Below are 19,536 nucleotides of genomic sequence, written 5' to 3' on the forward strand. Positions count from 1 at the left end.
CTGGAATAAGTTTTCTTGTCAATCTACCCAGGGATGTGTCCATTTCTGGATACCACTCAGAGGCAGATGCCCAAATCCCACCATCCTAGAATCTTTTATCTGGTTGGAGCTTGTGGTTTTAAGCCCACTGTCGTCCCCACCTCCTCCCACCCCCTCCCCATATTCTTCTAGACTACTCCGGATGACCTCATCTAAGGAAAACCTTCCCATACAGGACAAAAGGGAGCAAATACAAATGAGATAGCTTCAGCACTCTAATATTATTCCTGAGCTATGTTAAAACTTTTTAAAAGTCAAGAACAAATTGAGGAAAAACATAATAAAGTTTTATTTTAGTATTCAAGGAGTACAGGGGCTTTCCTACTTCTTCAACTATGGTATTACCAAATATTTGTAATAGAATTTATACTTGCTACTGACCTTACAATGTTACTTAAAAAAGAAAAAACTTAACATCTTTGAAAAATATTATACAATTATTGTTGTCAATAGTAAGAGGAGATAATAAAAAATAAAGATTGGGGAGGAAAAAGGAATAAAAGTCACTCAGAGCTGCACCTCTGAAAGAATAATCTTTCAAGCACACTATCATTATTTAAAAAAAATACACACATAAATATGAAGGTATTTGTAATAAAACCAAAATATTAGCATATCTATGATGAGTTATTGATTCTGAATAAAGAGTCTGGCAAGTGGATGCAGCCATAACCTAACAGAAGTGGATGAAATGACAGGCCAACTCCATAGTCTAAGGAATTTTATGTCACTTCATGAAACAAGTTTTCTGGGAAAAAAAAAAAATTACCCACCCTATTCTGCTGTTGAATACACACAATCTTCCCTCTTCAATAAAAACAGTAAGAAAGAAAATCATCAGATATGTGAAAAGTTTCGAGTCCACAAGAAAGGACCAGCTTAAGAAATTGGAAGAAACGTGCCCATGAAACAATTTACATGAAACGGCTCCCTAAGTTATCTGTGCAGTGGGACTTGAGGGAATAGAGCATCTATGAAAAGATCTCATGGTGGAAGACTGTGTCTTCCTTTAAAATCCTTAGACATAAGATGCAACTGGAGTGTTCTGACCCAGTCAGAGGTGTTACTACGCTACTGGCCCCATTGGCCAAATCGACCCGAATCTGATCCAGAAAACACTGAAAGTAGAGAAACATGTTAAAAGGGAATGTACTCCACATCTCCTGAAGGAAACCACATAAATCACTCAACAAGTAAGTTGTAAGGAAGAGAACATGAGAGAGACCTGGACACGGGAAGACGTGAATTATCAGCCAATGGCAAAATGTGGATCTCAGGTGGATTCTATTTCAAATATTTGAGACTGGAAATTTAAACACTGGCTAGATGTTTGATTGTATTGTGGAAATATTGTTAATTTTTAAAGGTATATTCATTGCATCAGTTTTTTTTTTTTTAACTACCTTTTAGTTGTAACTACTGAAATATAGATGAAGTGCTGTCTGGGATTTGCTTCAAACTAACAGGAAAGTGGAGGGGTGTATTTGAAATAAGATTGGCATTGAGTCCATACCTATTAGCTGGGTGATGGGCACAAGGGGTGTGGTTTTGGTTTTGGTGTGGGTTGCTTTGGGCATGCTAAACAAGCATTTTACCACCGAGCTGAACTTCCTGCCTCCCTCAGGGGTTTATTGTGCTATTCTCTCTACTGTTGTGTTTGAAAATGACTAAACACAGGAGCAAGAGGTTGGAACTGGGGTTGGGGAGGGAGGTGGGGTTGTGGCTCAGCAATAGCGCTCTCGCCTAGCATGTGCGAGAGCCTGGGTTCAATCCTCAGCACCACATATAAATAAATAAAAAAGTTATTGTGTCCAACTACAACTAAAAAATACATATATTTTAAAAAAAAGAGATTGGAATTCTATAAACCCCAGTTGGTGAGTCAGATAATTGCTCTGGAAATTCTTCCAGACTCTTTTGAGGAAATGGAAAGAGAAAATGAGTGACAGTATATAAAACAGATCTAAGAGATGCAGTATAAATGGAAAAGTCAGAATCACAGAAAGAAACCAATAGAGAAAAAAATGATAAGATTTTTGTGGGGGAGGTACTGGAGATTGAACCCAGGGGCACTCTACCCCTTAGCACATCTTTTGAGCCTGTCTTGCTAAGTGGCCAAGGCTGGCCTTGAACTGGAGATCTTCCTGCTTCAGCCCCAAGTAGCTGGGATTACAAGTGTGTGCCACTGTGCCTGGCTAAACTAAATTTCTTTTCTTTTTTTTTTAAATCTTTATTTTTTTAGTTGTAGTTAGACATAATACCTTTATTTCACTTATTTATTTTCATGTGGTGCTGAGAATTGAACCCAGGGTCTGGCACATGCGAGGCGAGCTCTCTACCACTGAGCCACAACCCCAGCCCCAACTAAATTTCTTATAAGCTGATTTCTCTTGCCTCGTTGATGGCTTTTAACAAATTACAATTTTCTTAAACACTGGCCAAAGGAGGAGGCATGCAAACAGCAAAACGGCATCCAGGAGAGCTTTTATTTGTACGGAACAGTTTTAAAAATACAGAATAAAATAGCTTTATCTCTACTATTATTCACAACATCTGGTCCAAATATTACATATTTTTAAAATACTTAAACGTTTAATGAAGCCATGTTAGAAAAAACAATATGAAAATTCTTTTTTAAAAACTCCATAAAAGAATTACACATCTCAAAAAACAACCCCACCCCAAATACCCTCGGTATGCAAAATAAAAAAACAAACAAAATCCCAGAAAGGTATATAGGCAAAGTCAGTCACAAAAACTCAAGGAAAATACAGGCATCTCCACTGTTTTAGGAACAGTCAGAAATTTATTAATGTGTCAAACAAAGGTTGTTAGGAACGAACAGAAAAGGGTGTTTGTCTGAACTTTCAGTCGAGTGGCAATGCTGGTAAGGGTGTCCAAAGTGCCTGGAACTACATACAGCAATTCTACGGACGCTGGATGTCAGAGTGATGAAGAGGCACAGTCAACAGCAACCTGTTGAAGGGACGGGAATGTCTGCGAGGCTGCTGACGGGAGGCCAGCACTGCCGGGCTGCGGGGACCCAGGGGTGGAAGCTGAAAACTGGCAACACAGGCAGCCTTCTTGCACTACTTGGGTTCTGACTGTAGGAGGAGGAGAGGGTAGGATATGTCCTATTCTCTGTGTCCAAATCACAGGGGACAGAGGACAACATGCAGCATGTGAAACCCCAGCTTCTTCTCTGAAGCCAAGGGTCAGTTTCCTGGAGACGGGAGTTCTGTGAACACTCAGGCGCGGGAGCTGCCTGGGTGTGGCTGGGTGTGCACAGCAGGCCCTCACGCCGACCCTTCCCAGGACACCCCAGGCCTGCAGCCAAGTGTACAGCCCAAGCACAACCACCTGCCGATACTGTCTCTCCTCTGGCCAGATGGAATGAGGCTTCTGCCACTGCTCCTTATTCACCTTCTGTCTGGCCTGTCTGTTCTTGTGGCACTGGTATTACTGAAGATTGGACTCGCCAACTTTAAAACTAAGTTGCTAGTTATCAATATCTCAGCAGGGATGTGAATGAAAGAAATTACAACTTAGCTCATGGTCATAAAATATACATATGGGTAAATAAAGTATACACACAATACTAGAGATTCATCAATGGAGAAATTCTATCAGCACATGACATTGTCATGAAAATTATATCATTCCCTCCCTGGAAAACTGTGACTATTATCCTGGGCAGAAATGTTATTTTACTATATGGAAATACTGCGAGATTCATGCATAAACCAAGTTGTCGTGAAAGTCAGTATTCTACAGTATAAAGCAAATTTTGCATGTGAATTTGTTACCATGAAAATAGGAAACCATCGGACCCGCGATGCTTCATTTTAGCTGGTCTGGTAAAGCCACTTCTCTTGCCTTAATCAATCCCAAGAAACTAAAAGTTAACACTGGAAAACCCTCTTAAGGAAGATTCTGAAAACAAATGTATCCATGAATCTAAATTTAACTCCCTAATGAGAATGAAATCACAAAGACTGGAGCCATTCCCCAGTATTTTCTGGACCTGTGGAGGGGTCTCCCCATTTGTGAATCTGTCAGCATCTCCTATCTGTTAAATGCTATTTCTATCTTCCATGGCCAACACAAATGCCTTCCTTCAGGGACCCAGGCAGGTGAAAATGATGGACAGGTGGTCACTGCAAAGTTAAGAGACTGCATGCCCTACAAGAACATTCACATCTAAAATACTCTGTTAACATTCTATTGGCAAAATGAAGCACAGCAGTGCACAGCCCCACAATGCAGGCCAACAAATGTGCAAGAGAAGGATACCAGGCACAGAACATAGGTGACCACTGTATTCAAAACCTCCCCTTCAGGTATGGCAGGGTTTCAAGCAGAACAATATATCCCTATTCCTTTCAATTATAGACTTTCATTCTGTGACACATTTGCTAGCAGGAGGACTGCTTCCTAAAATGGTTTGCGTACTTATGCATTCTATGTGCAAGATTTACTAGTGATGAAGGAACCCCAATCACTCAAGGCTGTGCAGAAACTACCAGACTCACTGGGGGCATCTGATCTCCCACCACCTGTCGCCTCTCTCCTTCCTTAGAACATCAGAGCTGGCCTCAATGGAAGAAGGAGGGTGGAAACTGTCTCCCATGGCAAGTGTGGGCACAGGACTTCCTTTGCCATGTGGATGCTTGCTGGGGACCTTCCCCCAGACCAACAGAGTTGAAGCATCACAATATAATCTGGCCCAATGAGGTGTTCAGAGGCCCACACCCCGAGTGGAACTCACCAGGAGGGGAGATGCCCAGTCAAGCTGAAGGGAAATGTGTGTGAATTACCAATGGTTCTGATGGCTTTCCTGGGACATATGCTGCTGCGACTTACCTTAGAGAGCTAGGATTCTGAAAATATGACATATTTAGCAGTTCTCCCCATTTTTCAAAGCAGAGAAGTTGGGCGATATTGAGAAAAACAGGAATATTAGGGCAACGTAGTGCAGGAGAGCCGTCCGGCTCAGGGGCTTACCAAGGTAAGAGTGATGTTCGGAACCATTAACCAGTGTGCTTCTAAAGTAAATATGCACTGAATAAACATTTTTTTTTTTAAATACAAAAATTAAATGCAGTTTAGAATCTAAGATCTTTACTCAATCTGCAGTAAGATTTTGGCAAAACAAGGCAGTGGCTCTGAGGTGTTCTTGATGCCCAAAACTTCCAGAGTCAAGAGGGCTATAGTGACAGTCAAGTCAGCCTGGGGGCTGAGGGCACAGAAATGTACCTTGTGGACACCAGGCCACCAAGAACCACACTGTACTATGGGAAACAGGAACACTCACTGCCACCCAAAGCTCAGCCAGGTCAATGACCACGTGAGAGGCACAATCTCATGAACCAAAGTCACTACTTCATGTCTCAGGCTTTTCCTTTGGCTGAAAAACTTCAAACTGAATCCAACAGAAGTCATTTTGTCAGAAAGAATTTAGTGTTATAAAATAGAACTCTTAACAGAGGGAGCCTTCGAGGTTCTTTTCTCATGGTCTTCTGCAACAACATAAATAAGGCAATATTTGGCTAAGGAATCTAACCTTCCTTTCTGTAAAATCAAGATCCAGTGGACAAGTACTATGACAACCCTTCAAGTCTCCTTAAGCCACATCTGCCAAAAATGACTTGCAACAGAAGAATGCATTTATCAGGATGATGGACCATTCAATATGGGGGTTTTGTTTGTTACCTGTCCCAACTTCCCTTCTTCACAAAACAAATTCACGTGTAACTTGACCCATGTTTTCTGGGCTCTGGTCCAGTAGTCAGTTTTGATAAATAGATTAGGCATTATAACAGTATTTACACTTTCATGGTTATCAAGCAATACAAAACACAACCACAACAATGGTTACTGGCCTTAACAGCCATTACAACAAGCTTCCCTGATGGTATCCACAGCTTTACAATGCTGGTTCTTTTCTTAATGGGGATAGCGGGGTGCAGGACAAGTAGTAGGATGCAAGGGAAGAAGGTCAAATGGAAAAACACTGGATTTCGAAAATCTGCTATAACATTAAATAGGAATAAAACCTCGTAATTACAGACGCGCACAACAGTAACATCCACATGACAGGAGAGCCAAGACGCCCACAGACGTATCTGACTGGTGCCCCTGTGTGGCACTCTGTACCCATCACACCAGCCAGTAGTGACAAATGCCAAATAGGGTGTCTCAGCCACTAGAAGAGGCCAGTATGAAATGTGCTGGCCACAGGGTGGCAGGGAGAAGGGACAGTTGAGGATAATATTGACTTCAGGGTCCTTTCCCTTCCTTTCGATCCCCTGAACAGAGTTGGTTCAATATCTGTATTATTGAACAAAGACGTTAAGCATGCCCACATCTGGGTCAGTCAGGTCAAGAGCCCCCTACAGGAGTATCAGGGACAAGAGAATCTCACTTGACCAGGCAGCTGTGATAATGCAAGGACACTGATGTCCCTTGGCCACAAGAGGTCTCTGAAGGTACAGGGTAAGGTCAAGTGAAGACAAAGTGGGTCTAAGTGCTTCTGAGACAAAAATACCCCTGGACCCTGGAGGCTGCCTGTAGAAAAGCCAGCAGCAGGGACTGGAGAGGACTACAAGGAAGGAACAAGGAATGGCTGCAGATTTCACACATCTATTCCCACAGGAGAACTGGAATTTCAAGTTCAGTGACCATGGCCAGCAATGGACACTCTCAAAGGGCAAGAGGTCAAGGGCTTAAATAAGGACATAGGTGAGACACCATATTAGACACAAATCACTACCCACAACAGAAAAGCAATGTGCAACCTGTCTCAGCTCTGGGGTGCAGGATGTAAATGTAGATATACAAACATATACTTTACTTCTTGTTACTCAGTAAGGAACTACAGATACTGCCTCACTGCGGCCAGGCCACAGGGCACAGCTAGGGCTATACTGTGGCCTGTGAGTCTTCGTCCGAACTCCGGCTGTTTTCATTCTTCCCGAAGCCTTTCCATGTGTAACCTGCAAAGGTTGGGCTGATGGGTAGGTAGCTGAAGCATCTGTATTTTTTAATAATGTTCATGCCAAATGGCAAATTGTAGGATTCCATGCCATCGAGTGACTTGTTCCCTTTGCTCACACCCTTCTTCCATTTCCTGATTCCTCTTTCCTCTGGGGTACCTGTCACACACACATGCACACAACAGATAAAACAAAGGAATGCTTAGTTTAACTCTTCTGTCAGGAATGAGACTCAAGATTTTATTTACACGTGTGTGTGCGCATGCGCACACTGTTCTAGAGATCAAACCTGCCTGGATGACAGCAGAGAAGTTGAATGTACTCAGTTCTCCAGGTGCCCAGACTCGAAGCCCAAGAACCACCAGCCCCTCCTTATCCCTCTTGCACCACATTTAAGTGACCTCCTGATGTCTTTACGTGTCCCTGACCTGCTGCATGTCCCACATTGTTGATGTTGATGGCTAAAGTCTGGCCCAAGCCACATTACACCTTTCCTTGGCCACAGTGTCAGTACTATACGCACCTAAATTTTATACTGTTTTGCTCTATTTTAGGTATGGTATAGAGTGGGGGACACCAGCCTTGTATTGGGCTTAAAGACTTTGCAATTTCCCCCCCTTAAAACAATCCTTCTCCAAAATGCTTCAATCAAGAGACTGCTTGGGGGTTCCCTGTGTAGAACATCAGGCAGCATTACATCATTCTTCCTTGAAGGCAGCATGTAGAAGCCATCTCTAGGACACTGAGAAGGCTTCAGGTGGGACCACATCCCAGAAAGTCTATTGCCTAGTTCTTCTTAAGGACCACTCACCCATGAGGGCTCCTATGCTGCAGGGACAGCTGTTTTCTTATGTCTCATCACTGACCTTGGCCTTTCGGATCTCAGCCCTTGCCTACCATCCTTCGGTAGTGGGCTGGAAGTTCGCCTTAGGAATAATTCATTTAAAGAACAGGGACTGGGGGAGAGGTACCACAGGCTGTTACCAGCAACTCAAGAGTGTATCAATGAGTCTATGAGTCCATGGAAGCCACAGTGGAGAGACCCAAAGTCAATCAACTTATTAACAAAAATAGATTCACATATCATCTCAACTGCTTTAGAAGGCAGTTTTTTGCTTTTTTAAAATTTTTTGGTACCAGGGATTGAATCCAGGGGTGTGCCTTGCTAAATGCTGAGGCTGGCTTTGAACTTTTGATCCTCCTGCCTCAGTCTCCCGAGTTGTTACGATTATAGGCATATTTCACCATGCCTAGGTAGATGACAATTTTAATAAATGATGGCTTTGATCTGTTTTACTTTTCCTGATTCTTTTTTATTTATGTTGGAAACAGGGTCTTACTATGTTGTCCAGGATGGCCTCAAACTCCAAGGCTCAAGCAATTCCTCCTGCCTCAGCCTCCCAAGTAGCTTGGGACTACAGGTACATGCCACCACAACCAGCTTCTGCTTCTTGTTTTTGTTTGGCAAAAAACAAAACAATAACAACAACAACAAAAAGCCCTCACACATGTAGTAAGCATGATCAATACACACCACATACCTGGGATGGTGTTGTCCAAAATAAAGGCCACACAGCCTCCAACAAACATAGCCGTTGTAAGAAGGACATTCAACACTTGATCAATTCCTGTTATGCCTAGAAGCAGAAAGAAACCATCATGAGGTCACCACTGCAAGCCTGCCCTTGACTCAGGAATGGGCAGTGGGTGGGCACGACTCTGCCAGTCAGGTCTACAGCATATGAAAGTGTATGTTTCCCAGTTGTACATCAATAAAGTTTTGCCACTAATGTTTTAAACTAATATGAATACTACAACAATAATCCAACGATACCTCCATAGGGAAAAGTCCTAACAGTAGAGCATAGGAGATGAACGTAATAGAGTGACATTGACCCTATAACAAACTATGAAGCCACTGTAAAAGCATTGTTTATAGTTTCTTTTTTTTGGAGTGGGGGGGATACCAGAGATTGAACTCAGGGGCACTTAACCACTGCGCCACATCCCCAGCCTTTTATATTTTATTTAGAGACAGGGTCTCCTTGGTTTGCTTAGGGTCTTGCTAGTTGTCCATAGATTTTTAAAATAAAATATAAGTGCTGTAAAGCTTTTTAAAAAGCTTAAAAATTGCATAATGAATAAGACAACAAAAATATCTGTGGTATCTATAATCATACGAGAGTTTTCAGTATTCTGGGTTACTAATTAGAGCCTAGCTGTTTTTCATAATCAGGAGCAACTGGATATGAAGATATCCTCCATGAAATGTGACAGATTAAAATGTAAAACACAGCAAGGATATCTATGCTATTAGGAAGTTCTCACACTTTCTACACTTAAAACATGATGATCTTCAACAGAAAATAAATGTTGATGAGCATGTAAACAAAGGAATTCTGTATATACATAGCTGATGGGATTGTAAAACGGTACAGTCACCATGGAAAACAGTTTGGCAGTTCCTCAAAAAGTTAAATATAGAATTACCATATGACTCAGCAATTCAACTCTTGGATATATACCCAGATGAACTCAAACCAGGTACCCTAACAATTATAGTCTGTGCTCCTCATTTGCAATTTTTGTGTTTGTGAATTGCACTAAGACTTACCCGTAAACTCAAAATGAACACTCTTGGTGCTCGTGCCATCTCATGAGCATGCACAACAGTGGAAAATCTGAGTTCCCAACACACATATTCCTACCTGAAGTCAAACAAGGTGACCCCTACTTTTCAATTCTCCTCTAAATAAATCTCCTTTCTGTAGTCTCTATAAAGCCATGTTTATCACACTTTGTGCTTTTCCTTGGTGATTTTGTGATTTAAAATGATCACCAAGTGTTGTGCTGAAGTGCTGTCCAGTGTTCCTCAGTACAAGAAGTCTGGGTGAGTATCAGGTAAGATTCACTCAGACATGAGTTATAGTAGTACTGGCCACATTCCCCCAGAAGCAGTGGTTCAGTGTTTGCTAATTCTGTTTGAGGCAATTTTACAGAACATAATAATCATATATGAGAAGTGTTTGTACATGTGTACCAATGGTCACAGGAGCTAAAACATGGAAACAAATGCTCATCAACGGGTGAGTGGATAAACAAATTATGGCATATACATGTTGGTCATAAAAACTGAAATATTTAAACATCTACAACACAAATGAATCTTGAAACTATTATGCTAAATGAAAGACAGACACAATAGGTCATATATTGTACGATTCCATTTATATGAAATATACAGAATGGGTAAACCCAGAGACAGAAAAAGCAGATTGGTGGATGCCAGTGGCTGGGAGAGGAGGTTAACAGCTTAAGGAATAAGGAGTTTTACTGTGGCATGATGACAAGTTTTAGAAACTGGATAGAGGTAGCGGTTGCACATAACATTGTGGATGTATTAAATGCCATTTTAAATTGGTTAATTTTATATGGGAATTTCACCTAAAAACATACAAAGAATGGTTATCAATTGTGAGTTTGCTAAAATATCAGTAGCAATAGCTGCTTCTTAAGATGGTTTTTCCCTTGTTCATTCTTCATAACATCAGGATATTAAAAATAGAAGTTACAAAGGTTAATTTTAAATTGAAAATAGCTACAATCCCAGTAGGAAAACACGTATCTCAAAGTCTATCAACTTGAGTTTTAAGAAATTACACACCTTTTTTCTTTTTTGCAGTGCTGGGGATAGAACCCAAGGGTTCTCTACCACTGAGCCCCTGCCCATTTTTAAATTTTTATTTTAAGACAGGGTCTCCCTAAGTTGCCCCCAGGCATTGAACTTGACATCCCCCTATTCCTGTGTCCCAAGTAGCTGGCATGCACCACTATACCTGGCTAAGAAATTATAACTCTTAATACAGAACTAGTCTGAGAAATCAAAATATTTTACAGAGAGGCATTCTCCCTTAGGGGGTCCTGGTAGACAAACAAACCGTAGCTTCCCTGTTAGTTAGATGTACGTCGGCTTATGTGAGAGGCCCCAGGCTTCCAAAGAAAAAATGGCCCAGAGTGAGTGAGATTCAGGAAAACGCAAAGATGAAGGTTCAGCAACACACTCCCGAAGCCGCAAGGCCTTCTTCCCACTGGAAAAGAGCCGTGAATGCAGCCACCCACTCACCCCGAGATTTAAGGCCTGTTTTCCCTACCTGTGACTAGAGGGTTCTGTCTGAGGTAACTCGGAAGGACGAGCCCGAAGAAGATTGAGAAGCCAAGCACAAACAAGTTCCGGGAAGAATTTAAGTCAATGAACTGCAGGTTAGAAAGGCCTACGGCTGTGATCATTCCTAGAGAGAAAACACCAGACACGGGTTCCATTAAGTTCACCTGCAGCATGGTGACGGGTCACTCATGGCAGTCCTTTCTCTGTCTATCAGGAACAAACCAGGAGACCAGTGCAGTGGCTGGAGGAGTCCTGGGGGTGGAATGAGACCACTCTGTCTCTGGTCCAAAACATCTGCATCACACTACATTTTCCTTAGATGAAGGAGATGGAGACGGGAACTGGTTTCCTCTCTACACAAACAAGTCAATTAAATTGGGAACACACTCTGGTCATGACCCTGATTACTGTAACCAAATAGTGTACCCATTAAATCCAGAGCTCCCTTTAAAAATGATCAGTTTTAAATGGTTCATTCACAGGAACGATATTTGAACTAAATTAGAAATTCTAACTAAAGAGACTATATTTAATTAATTTTTGTAGCATAATTTTCTAATTGCTGGCTCTACCTTTAATGTAAACTCAACTTAGAGAGTGATGTAGTCTTTAATTTTTTAAAAAATATATTTTTAGTTGTAGATGGGCACAATACCTTTATTTTCTTTATTTTTATGTGGTGCCAAGGATCAAACCCAGTGCCTCACACGTGCCAGGCAAGTGCTCTACCACTGAGCCACAACCCCAGTTTGAAAGACATAATCTTTTATATTTTAAAATAGAAATAAACTTTAAAATTATTTTAAAATATAAATATATTTTAAAATACAAATTTATTGTTAGCTTCAATTTTAATAAAGAGAGTTGGCAAAAACATCATGATCTTATTAAAAATTAACAAATGTGATAAAGGAGCCTGGGAGGGACACCCACTATTAAGGAGGTAGAATTTTACCAAAGAGAGTGCAGAAGAGGGCTCCGAGAACAGGGTCCGGGAGGGATGCGAAGAGCGCGCTGAACTTGCCAATCATGCCCAGCCCAAGCATGAGTGCTGCACCATACTGGATCACTCGGCGGCTGCCAACCTGTGAACACATCAGAGGGCAGACATGAGCTCGCCAGCCATCCTATAGCAGCATGATTTCCAGCCCAGCCTCCCAGGGCCCAAGGCAAATGTGACCGAACCCTCAGGCAGAACCTAGGTTATTTGTTAAACCTTCAGCTAACAGTGATTGAACTCCAAACATAATTACTATAAGGACACCCCCAAGTAGAGCTTCCCATCTCCAATCCTCCCTCTATTCTTCTCCCTTCCTCCTCCGCTGAGTCTTCTCATCTTGACTGTGGGTAGGTGGCCCCAGGGATTGGGGACCAACCCTTGCTTCTCCATTCCCTGAACAGGGTCACCCTTGCTCAGGTCTTGGGTATCCAATGCCTTCACACGTGGTCATTGGCTGGGATGACCCTCTGGGGTCTCAGATGCTATACTCTGGTTCTTTCCTGGGTTTCCTTGTACCACCTTTTACCTAGTCAACTCAGCGGAAGCACAGAAGCCTCAATTCCATCTTCCCTACCTCTCTCCCTGAGTCAGACAAACCATAGTTCCAGCATTCTGGAACTACCTCTCTTATTACCAGTGAGAGATGGTACAGTTCAGGGCCAAGAGTACAGAATTTTCGAGCCCAACAGCTATTGTGTATGCCCACTCCACCTATGTATGACTGGGCAAGTCAGCCTCTCTGGGTCTCAGATCCTTACTCTATGCAGCTCACCCTGTGATTTTGCTTAAGGATTAAATGACATGATATGCCTCAAATAGCTGAATGGTGCCTGGTCCTTCCTTCACCCACCGTCACAGAGTGATCTAACACACTGATTTGGGGATGTCAGCCCCTTGCTTAAATCCTCTGGGGCGTAGGAAATAAAGCACACTTCTCAGGCTCTTCTCAACAAAGCCGCACCTGCTGGTGAGCCCCTTCTCTGCTAGTTGTGTTATGAGCTTATTTCCTATTAACCCTGGCCTCTGCTTTCTAGAGGCTGTTTCTTGCTGGTATCTGGCTCACGAAGCTTGTACTGGTGGCCCCTATTCTTTGTCTCCTCCCTGGAGACTACACTCTGAGGATGTAAATTAGGTATAAGAGGTCTTGGAAACATTTGGGGGAGTGCCCACAGGGCTTTACATGTGACTTACAGTGAGGTGGTTAATGAAATATAGATCAATTAAAATGAAACACAATTTTAAATTCTTCCTTTGCACTGGCCACACTTTTAAGTGCTCATTAGGCATGTGTGACTAGTGGCCCAGATGGTGGAAGATGGTGCTAGTCCCCAGCTCCTGAGAGCTTCAAGGATCCAGAGCCAGCTAGATAAGCATCAAAGCCTAAACTTTCACTAAAAGAGTGAAAAGATGGCTCTCTGTCTGCACAGCTGACACTGGCTTCCAGTTACTTCCATCCCAATCCATCCCCTCCCCACTCCTAAAAGAGCCAGTAAGCAGTGGGAAAGACCACACAAATTGCTGAATCGAACAAAATGACTCGTGCCTGGCTCTGATTACATGATAAGGACCTTATCATCAAAATGGTGCATTTTTCAGAAAACATTTTGAGGATCTACTATGTGACCAGCACGCACTACAGGTAGATACAAAGATGAATAAGTCACATGCTTGTGATCAAATAACTGCACTGTTCCACTGTGAGGCAGTCCAGTAGCAGGGAAGAAATCTGAGTTTGGGAGAGTTTTTGAAGATGATCTTGAGGTCTGAGTAAGAGTTCACCGTCAAACTGAGATTAGCCTATATGTGAATTCCCAGGAATACTACAGCCAGAGAGACAGTGTTTACTCTGTTTCTAGAAATAAAACAAGGGCTAGACAGCACTAATGAGGGCACCTACAGCTTCCCGTGTACCTGCTACACTCCAGGAGGCTGAGCTAAGTGCTTTACATCAGTGATTGATTCCAACACCTTCAGAAACAAGCGTGTGGAGACCAGAGAGGTAATGAAACTTGCCTATGGTCACATTGAGATTAAGTAATGGAGCTGGAATCCAAAGTGCCTCCCCACCATGTAGTGCTGCCCCTCTGAAGGACAGACATGGAATGCACTTAGCGAAGAGCAAGGGTAGGTAACCCCAACTCTAAATAAGATAGGTGAGCAATTCCATGTATAGAGAACGCAATAACTGAACAAAGACGGCAAACAACACAGTTGCCAAGAAGTAGAGGCAGAGCCTACAGGGAAGACGCAGACCGTCCTTTTATATACCACAAGGAGTCTGGTTCAATGGTCCGGATCAGTACTGTCCAGTAGAACTGAGTGTGGATACATCCTTCAGCTGTGCTGTCCAGTGGTAGCCATTAAGCCACTCAAGGTGTCGGGAGTCTAGACGTGGTCAGTGTGACTGGGGGAATCAGTGTTTAATTTTGACTTGTTTAAACTTACACAGTCAGATATGGCTCCTGACTACCCCACTGGACAACACAGATCCAGACACATAACCCTAGGACTACAGAGCAGAACTCTACTCAGAGAAATGGCTTATCCAAGGCTCCAGCTGGATGAAGGGCAGGTCATAGCACAGAACTCAAGCCTCCTTTCTCCCAGGTGGGGATCTTCCCATAGGCTGTGGGGCCTGACACACAGATATTCCTGAGCTGCAAGTCTCACCTTCCTACTCAAATAGAGATGGGAAATGACCTCAACTGTACCCTTTTTCCTGGAATTGAGTCTTGAGATTCAGGGTAACACAAATCGGATTCCAGAGCTGACACTGTGACTCTGACTTGACGCAGCCTTTGCCTGGGAAAGAAGCCTGGATGTCTGGGTGCAAAGGGATTCAGGACAACATCAATTAGTTCACTGAAAAGTGCTGGCAGAGTGCCTTTTCAGAATAAGCTGGCACCATTCGAATTTTAATAAAGATAATAATTCCCTAAGTCATTGGCAATGATGTAGAACAATACTTTGCTTGCTTCCTTTAGTGACCTTGACTAAGTTATGTAATGTGTTTTAAAAGGGTCCAGAAAGGGAGGTGGCTAGTTAAACTGTTAATTCTTCCAAGAGTTGCCCTCTCCATCTATAACAATTTTACCGCTGTCTTCTTATTAGGGACCAGTTACATGGTCATGGCAGCACTCAGGAGAAACATGGCTTATGCCCCACTCTGTGGCCATTAGACCCTTCCCTCAGTCCCTGGGCTCCACACCTGCTTCTCACCACGGCCAGCAATAGGACCTCAGGAATGACCCTACAGGAAGTGCCCATTGGGCAGCCATCTCTCCCATGCCATGCATTGGAAGCAACAGGCAGCAGCTGGGGTCATCAGTACACCTGAAGCTGAACTCTAGCCCAGCCCTATCAACTTGGGGGAAAAACAACTAACAAGCCAAGCATGCACCCTGCATGTGTGCACAGCTCCTTCTCACCTGGATTTGTAATCAAGATTAGTGGAACTTAGTATATGGTTTCTTTTTATCTGATTATAGAATCTTACAAGGAGCTAGGGTGAAGATTTCTTTGGAAATTCACTCCTGCCTAATTTCACAGAGGTCAAACAGGTCTCGAAGGCTTCTGGGCTTGCCCCCAAGTTCTCAGGTGAAGGGACCTGTGATTCACGCAGGCCATTAGGAATGGGGAACCAGTTTTAACAGTCTCTAGTTGCACAACACTGAATGGCTAGTGGGTTGAGCTGTATTCCTCAACATCCTGGCAAACAGCACTCTAGCCTAAGGCAACTGGAATATAAAGTTTATTTGCTAGCAATAAAGTCGAAAGGCCTGGGAGCAGGATCCTTCTTTCGGAAACGGAGTTTTGGGGTGGGTCAGTCCCAGATTTCCTAATCTGTTGTCTAGCTAGGGTGGAGTTGGGTAGGGTGGGGAGGAGAACAAGTGGGTAGGACTGGGACTCAAGCCCTGCTTCAACTTCATTACTCACTGTGACACTGAATCAGATTTCACTTGAAAGAGGAAGATTCTGCCACTGGAGTTTGAAAACGGTATTACTTCTTTAACATAAAATGCACTTATTTTTCTGTGTTGAGTGGCATTACCTCTCATTTAGAACTACTGACGCCCCTAACTGGTCCCGTTTCTACCCTGCCATGGTCTAACCTCTACACTGCAGTCAAAATCAGATCAAGTTGCTCCCTAAAGTGCCCTCTTCTACCCCAGTGTCTATGGACACCAACAGGCCCTGTGTTACCTGGCCTTTGGTTACCTGTTCTTCATTTCTGTATTCTCTCCCCCATTGGCCTTGGTGCTAACCTTCCACTTCCAGAAGACTGTTCTGCACGGGCCACACCCTTTCCTGGAATGTCCTTCCTCAGATTATCTGCAGGCTCCCTTCCTCCATCCTGGAGGTCCACATTCAGGGTCATTCTCTTGGTGAGGCCTGGGTTGATCACCCTATTTAATACTTACTAACCCTTTCTCTTGGTTCCCTACCCCGTGTTCTCCCCTCTTCTCTTCCCTGGCTGACACACTGTTGTTTACTGACTTGCTATGCTGACTAATGAGTGTCTTCTCTTGCTAGGATGCGTATTTGTAGACTGAATGAGAATGAATGACAGCACCCGAGAGTCTCCCACCAAAAGCTCCTCCTACCAAAGCTGGCCTGCCTCCAAACAAACAAGCATTCCAGAAACTCATCAAAGGGAAAAGGGGAGATGTGGGAGGAAGATGATCTCAGAATCCCAAGCCCTTCTTGTTGGAACTCGCAGAGGTCAAACCAACCCGTGAAATGGATAAACGCTTAGTGGCCCCGATCATTTAATTAGAAAAATATGTGTACCTTCGTAATTCCCAAAACTCCAATGTTGGGACTGGATGAAGTAGAGCCATTCCCTGTACCAAATATGCCATCGAGAACACAGGAGAGACCCTCCACGAAAATCCCCCTAAAATGTAAAGGAATCAGGGAAAGAGAAACATTCAATGGGGAAACACTGCAAACAGGCTCTAAATGTTTGTAACCCATACATGTGGTCCACAGATCTGCAGCTTCCGCACTTCCTGGGAGGGAGGAATTAAAATGAAGAATCCTAGGCACTACCCAAACTTGCTGAAATAGAACCCGTATTCCAACAGGATCCCTGAGCTCATGGATTCTAAGAAAGCCCTTTCTAAAAAAAAAAAAAATCCTACATTAGACACAGGTGTTTTGAAATCAAATGAAAACAAAGGACTTTAGCCAGACAATAAAGCCATTTTCTGTCCACTGAAGTAAAAACTTACTAATCTGATTCTTTCCTATTAAAATCCAGTTTCTTCAGGAAAAAAAATACTTCAAAATTTGGTAAACACTGAAATTTTTAAAAGAATCGATCCACAAGCAGGTTTCATCAAATGCAACAACTCCATTAGAGAAAGATGGAAAACCAGGAATTAAAACCCCTGCAGAGACCACACAATCCCTTTGGAGAAGCAGCAGCTGGCTGGGGACCTAATCTGGACTATTCCCTTTTCTCTGCAGCCTCCATAGGGTCAATTCCCCACCAACTTCCAGAACTGTTTGGAGGGTATAACCCCACATTTCATGAACCTCTAGATCCTGCAAATTTCACCTCTCCCTGATCTTCCTCCCTATTTCTATGAACTGTAACTGTGAATAGATCACATAGTGCCTCCTCTTAAGAGCAGCTGGAATGCATCTAACTAATAAAACTGGAATAATTACAATCTGCTGCTAAGATTTCCAATACAGATGCAAGAAAAAAGTGTTCTTGGGGCTGGGGCTACGGTTCAGTGGTAGAGCACTTGCTTGGCATGTGTCAAGCACTGGGTTCGATTCTCAGCACCACATATAAATAAATAAAATAAAGTTCTATCAACAACTAAAAAAAATTTTTTTTAAAAAAGTGTTCTTATGCCTCTGTCTGATTGTGGCAGCCAATCAGACAAATGGGTGGGTAGGGTATTGGGACAGAATTTTTGCAATTTAGAAATAACCTTATAAACTGTGAAGAGGCTGTTTTATTCAAAAGAGTCTAAAATTTGAATTTACATGGAAAAAATAAAAGAATAGTTGGGAAAAACAGACAACAAAAAAATCAAAGTAGACATATCAAAATGACACAAAACCAAGTAAACAATGAGGGCAATGCTTGGCATTTGTTCTGGTGAGTTACAGGTTTATGGTGGTCTCCCAGAGTGTCTGATTGTCACTGGGAGGTAGAAAGGTTACAGATGAGGAAAATGACAGAAAATGGGGGCAGTGAGTAATCCAAAGACAAACGGCCATAAGTAGATTGTCCTGCTGTCTGGCTGCCTTCATGCTGAAACTCCTGCTTTCTCCTCCACATATATCTAACTAAACCAACAGCCTGGATGAAGAATAAGGTCTTCTCAAGGACGCACCTGTTTATTGCATGGATGGGAGGCGGTGGGGCACAGGAGAGCCTGGCACAGGCGTAGTAGTCACCAATGGACTCGATGATGCTTGCGACGACGGCGCTAAGCATGCCAATGACACCAGCAGCAGACACGGTGGGCAGCCCCCACTGAACTGAGGAAGGAAGACAACCGTGAAAGATGCATGCACTTTCCTAGAGGAACAGCAAAAGTTACCAAGACCTCAGGGGACCCTGCAGGATCTGCTCGGGTTTTGAATTGCATGGAAAGTGTATTTTTAAATCTTAATGATGAACATGTCAAATGCCTGGGAAAGTTACTGAGTGAGGGCCCCAGTGAAGACTGATCTCCTCTGTGGCTTTATTTTAAAAAACAAAATCACTTGGCTAGGAGGCAGATTCTTTTCTTCCTGCTTCAAAGTCATACTCAGTGTCTACTAAATTACTATTTAACACACCCGATGTGCAGGGGTAGAAATTTGTATGAGGGATTCATAGCACTGCTGTAGAGAGCATGGTATATAATAATGGAGATCTTTCCCAGAGGGTGGTATCAAATGAAAGAGCAGTAAGAATCACCAACTAAATCCATATTTAACAGTAAAGTGTGCCACAAGGTATGGTCAATCCTCCTCTCCTATGCTACTGGCATTTTTTTTTTAAAGTAAACCACAAACCACATTATAAAAAATTAATTTTATTTTAGAAAGCAAAGCAAAGCCCTATAATAGTTTCATTTGGAATATCTGATTTAATTCTTCATTAAATCTTTTTTTTCTTTGAAAGTATAGATACATTTTGACTATTAGTACCAATAGATTCCTTTGATAAAGTTGCTGGCTTTTCTTTCCTGATTCTTAGGTATAAGGCACCCAATAAGGACAAGGCACAGTGGGAAAAGAAAGATGGATAAAACTCAGTCTATCGAACAAGAATCAAATCCAGTAGCCTGGGATATAGGACACTGACAGGAGAGGGTGGGGGCAGG

At 42.7% G+C, this 19,536-nt stretch overlaps 1 protein-coding gene across 2 annotated transcripts in view; it reads right to left on the minus strand.

The window, feature by feature from the left end:
• Positions 1 to 2,504: 2,504 nt before the first annotated feature.
• Slc23a2 (solute carrier family 23 member 2) overlaps positions 2,505 to 19,536 on the minus strand; it is a 123,824-nt gene continuing 106,792 nt past the window's right edge. For both annotated transcript variants that reach the window (XM_015482645.2, XM_015482651.2), the window contains 6 exons: positions 18,556 to 18,703; positions 16,991 to 17,096; positions 12,155 to 12,284; positions 11,186 to 11,323; positions 8,576 to 8,671; positions 2,505 to 7,193 (listed from right to left, as the gene is read on the minus strand). In XM_015482645.2, the coding sequence (XP_015338131.1) occupies positions 6,961 to 7,193; positions 8,576 to 8,671; positions 11,186 to 11,323; positions 12,155 to 12,284; positions 16,991 to 17,096; positions 18,556 to 18,703 (851 nt within the window). In that variant the 3' untranslated portion in view covers positions 2,505 to 6,960. The remainder of the gene's footprint in view (positions 7,194 to 8,575; positions 8,672 to 11,185; positions 11,324 to 12,154; positions 12,285 to 16,990; positions 17,097 to 18,555; positions 18,704 to 19,536) is intronic.

The sequence above is a fragment of the Marmota marmota genome, unplaced genomic scaffold (assembly GCF_001458135.2).
Source record: "Marmota marmota marmota unplaced genomic scaffold, marMar, whole genome shotgun sequence".
Taxonomy (NCBI): domain Eukaryota; kingdom Metazoa; phylum Chordata; class Mammalia; order Rodentia; family Sciuridae; genus Marmota; species Marmota marmota.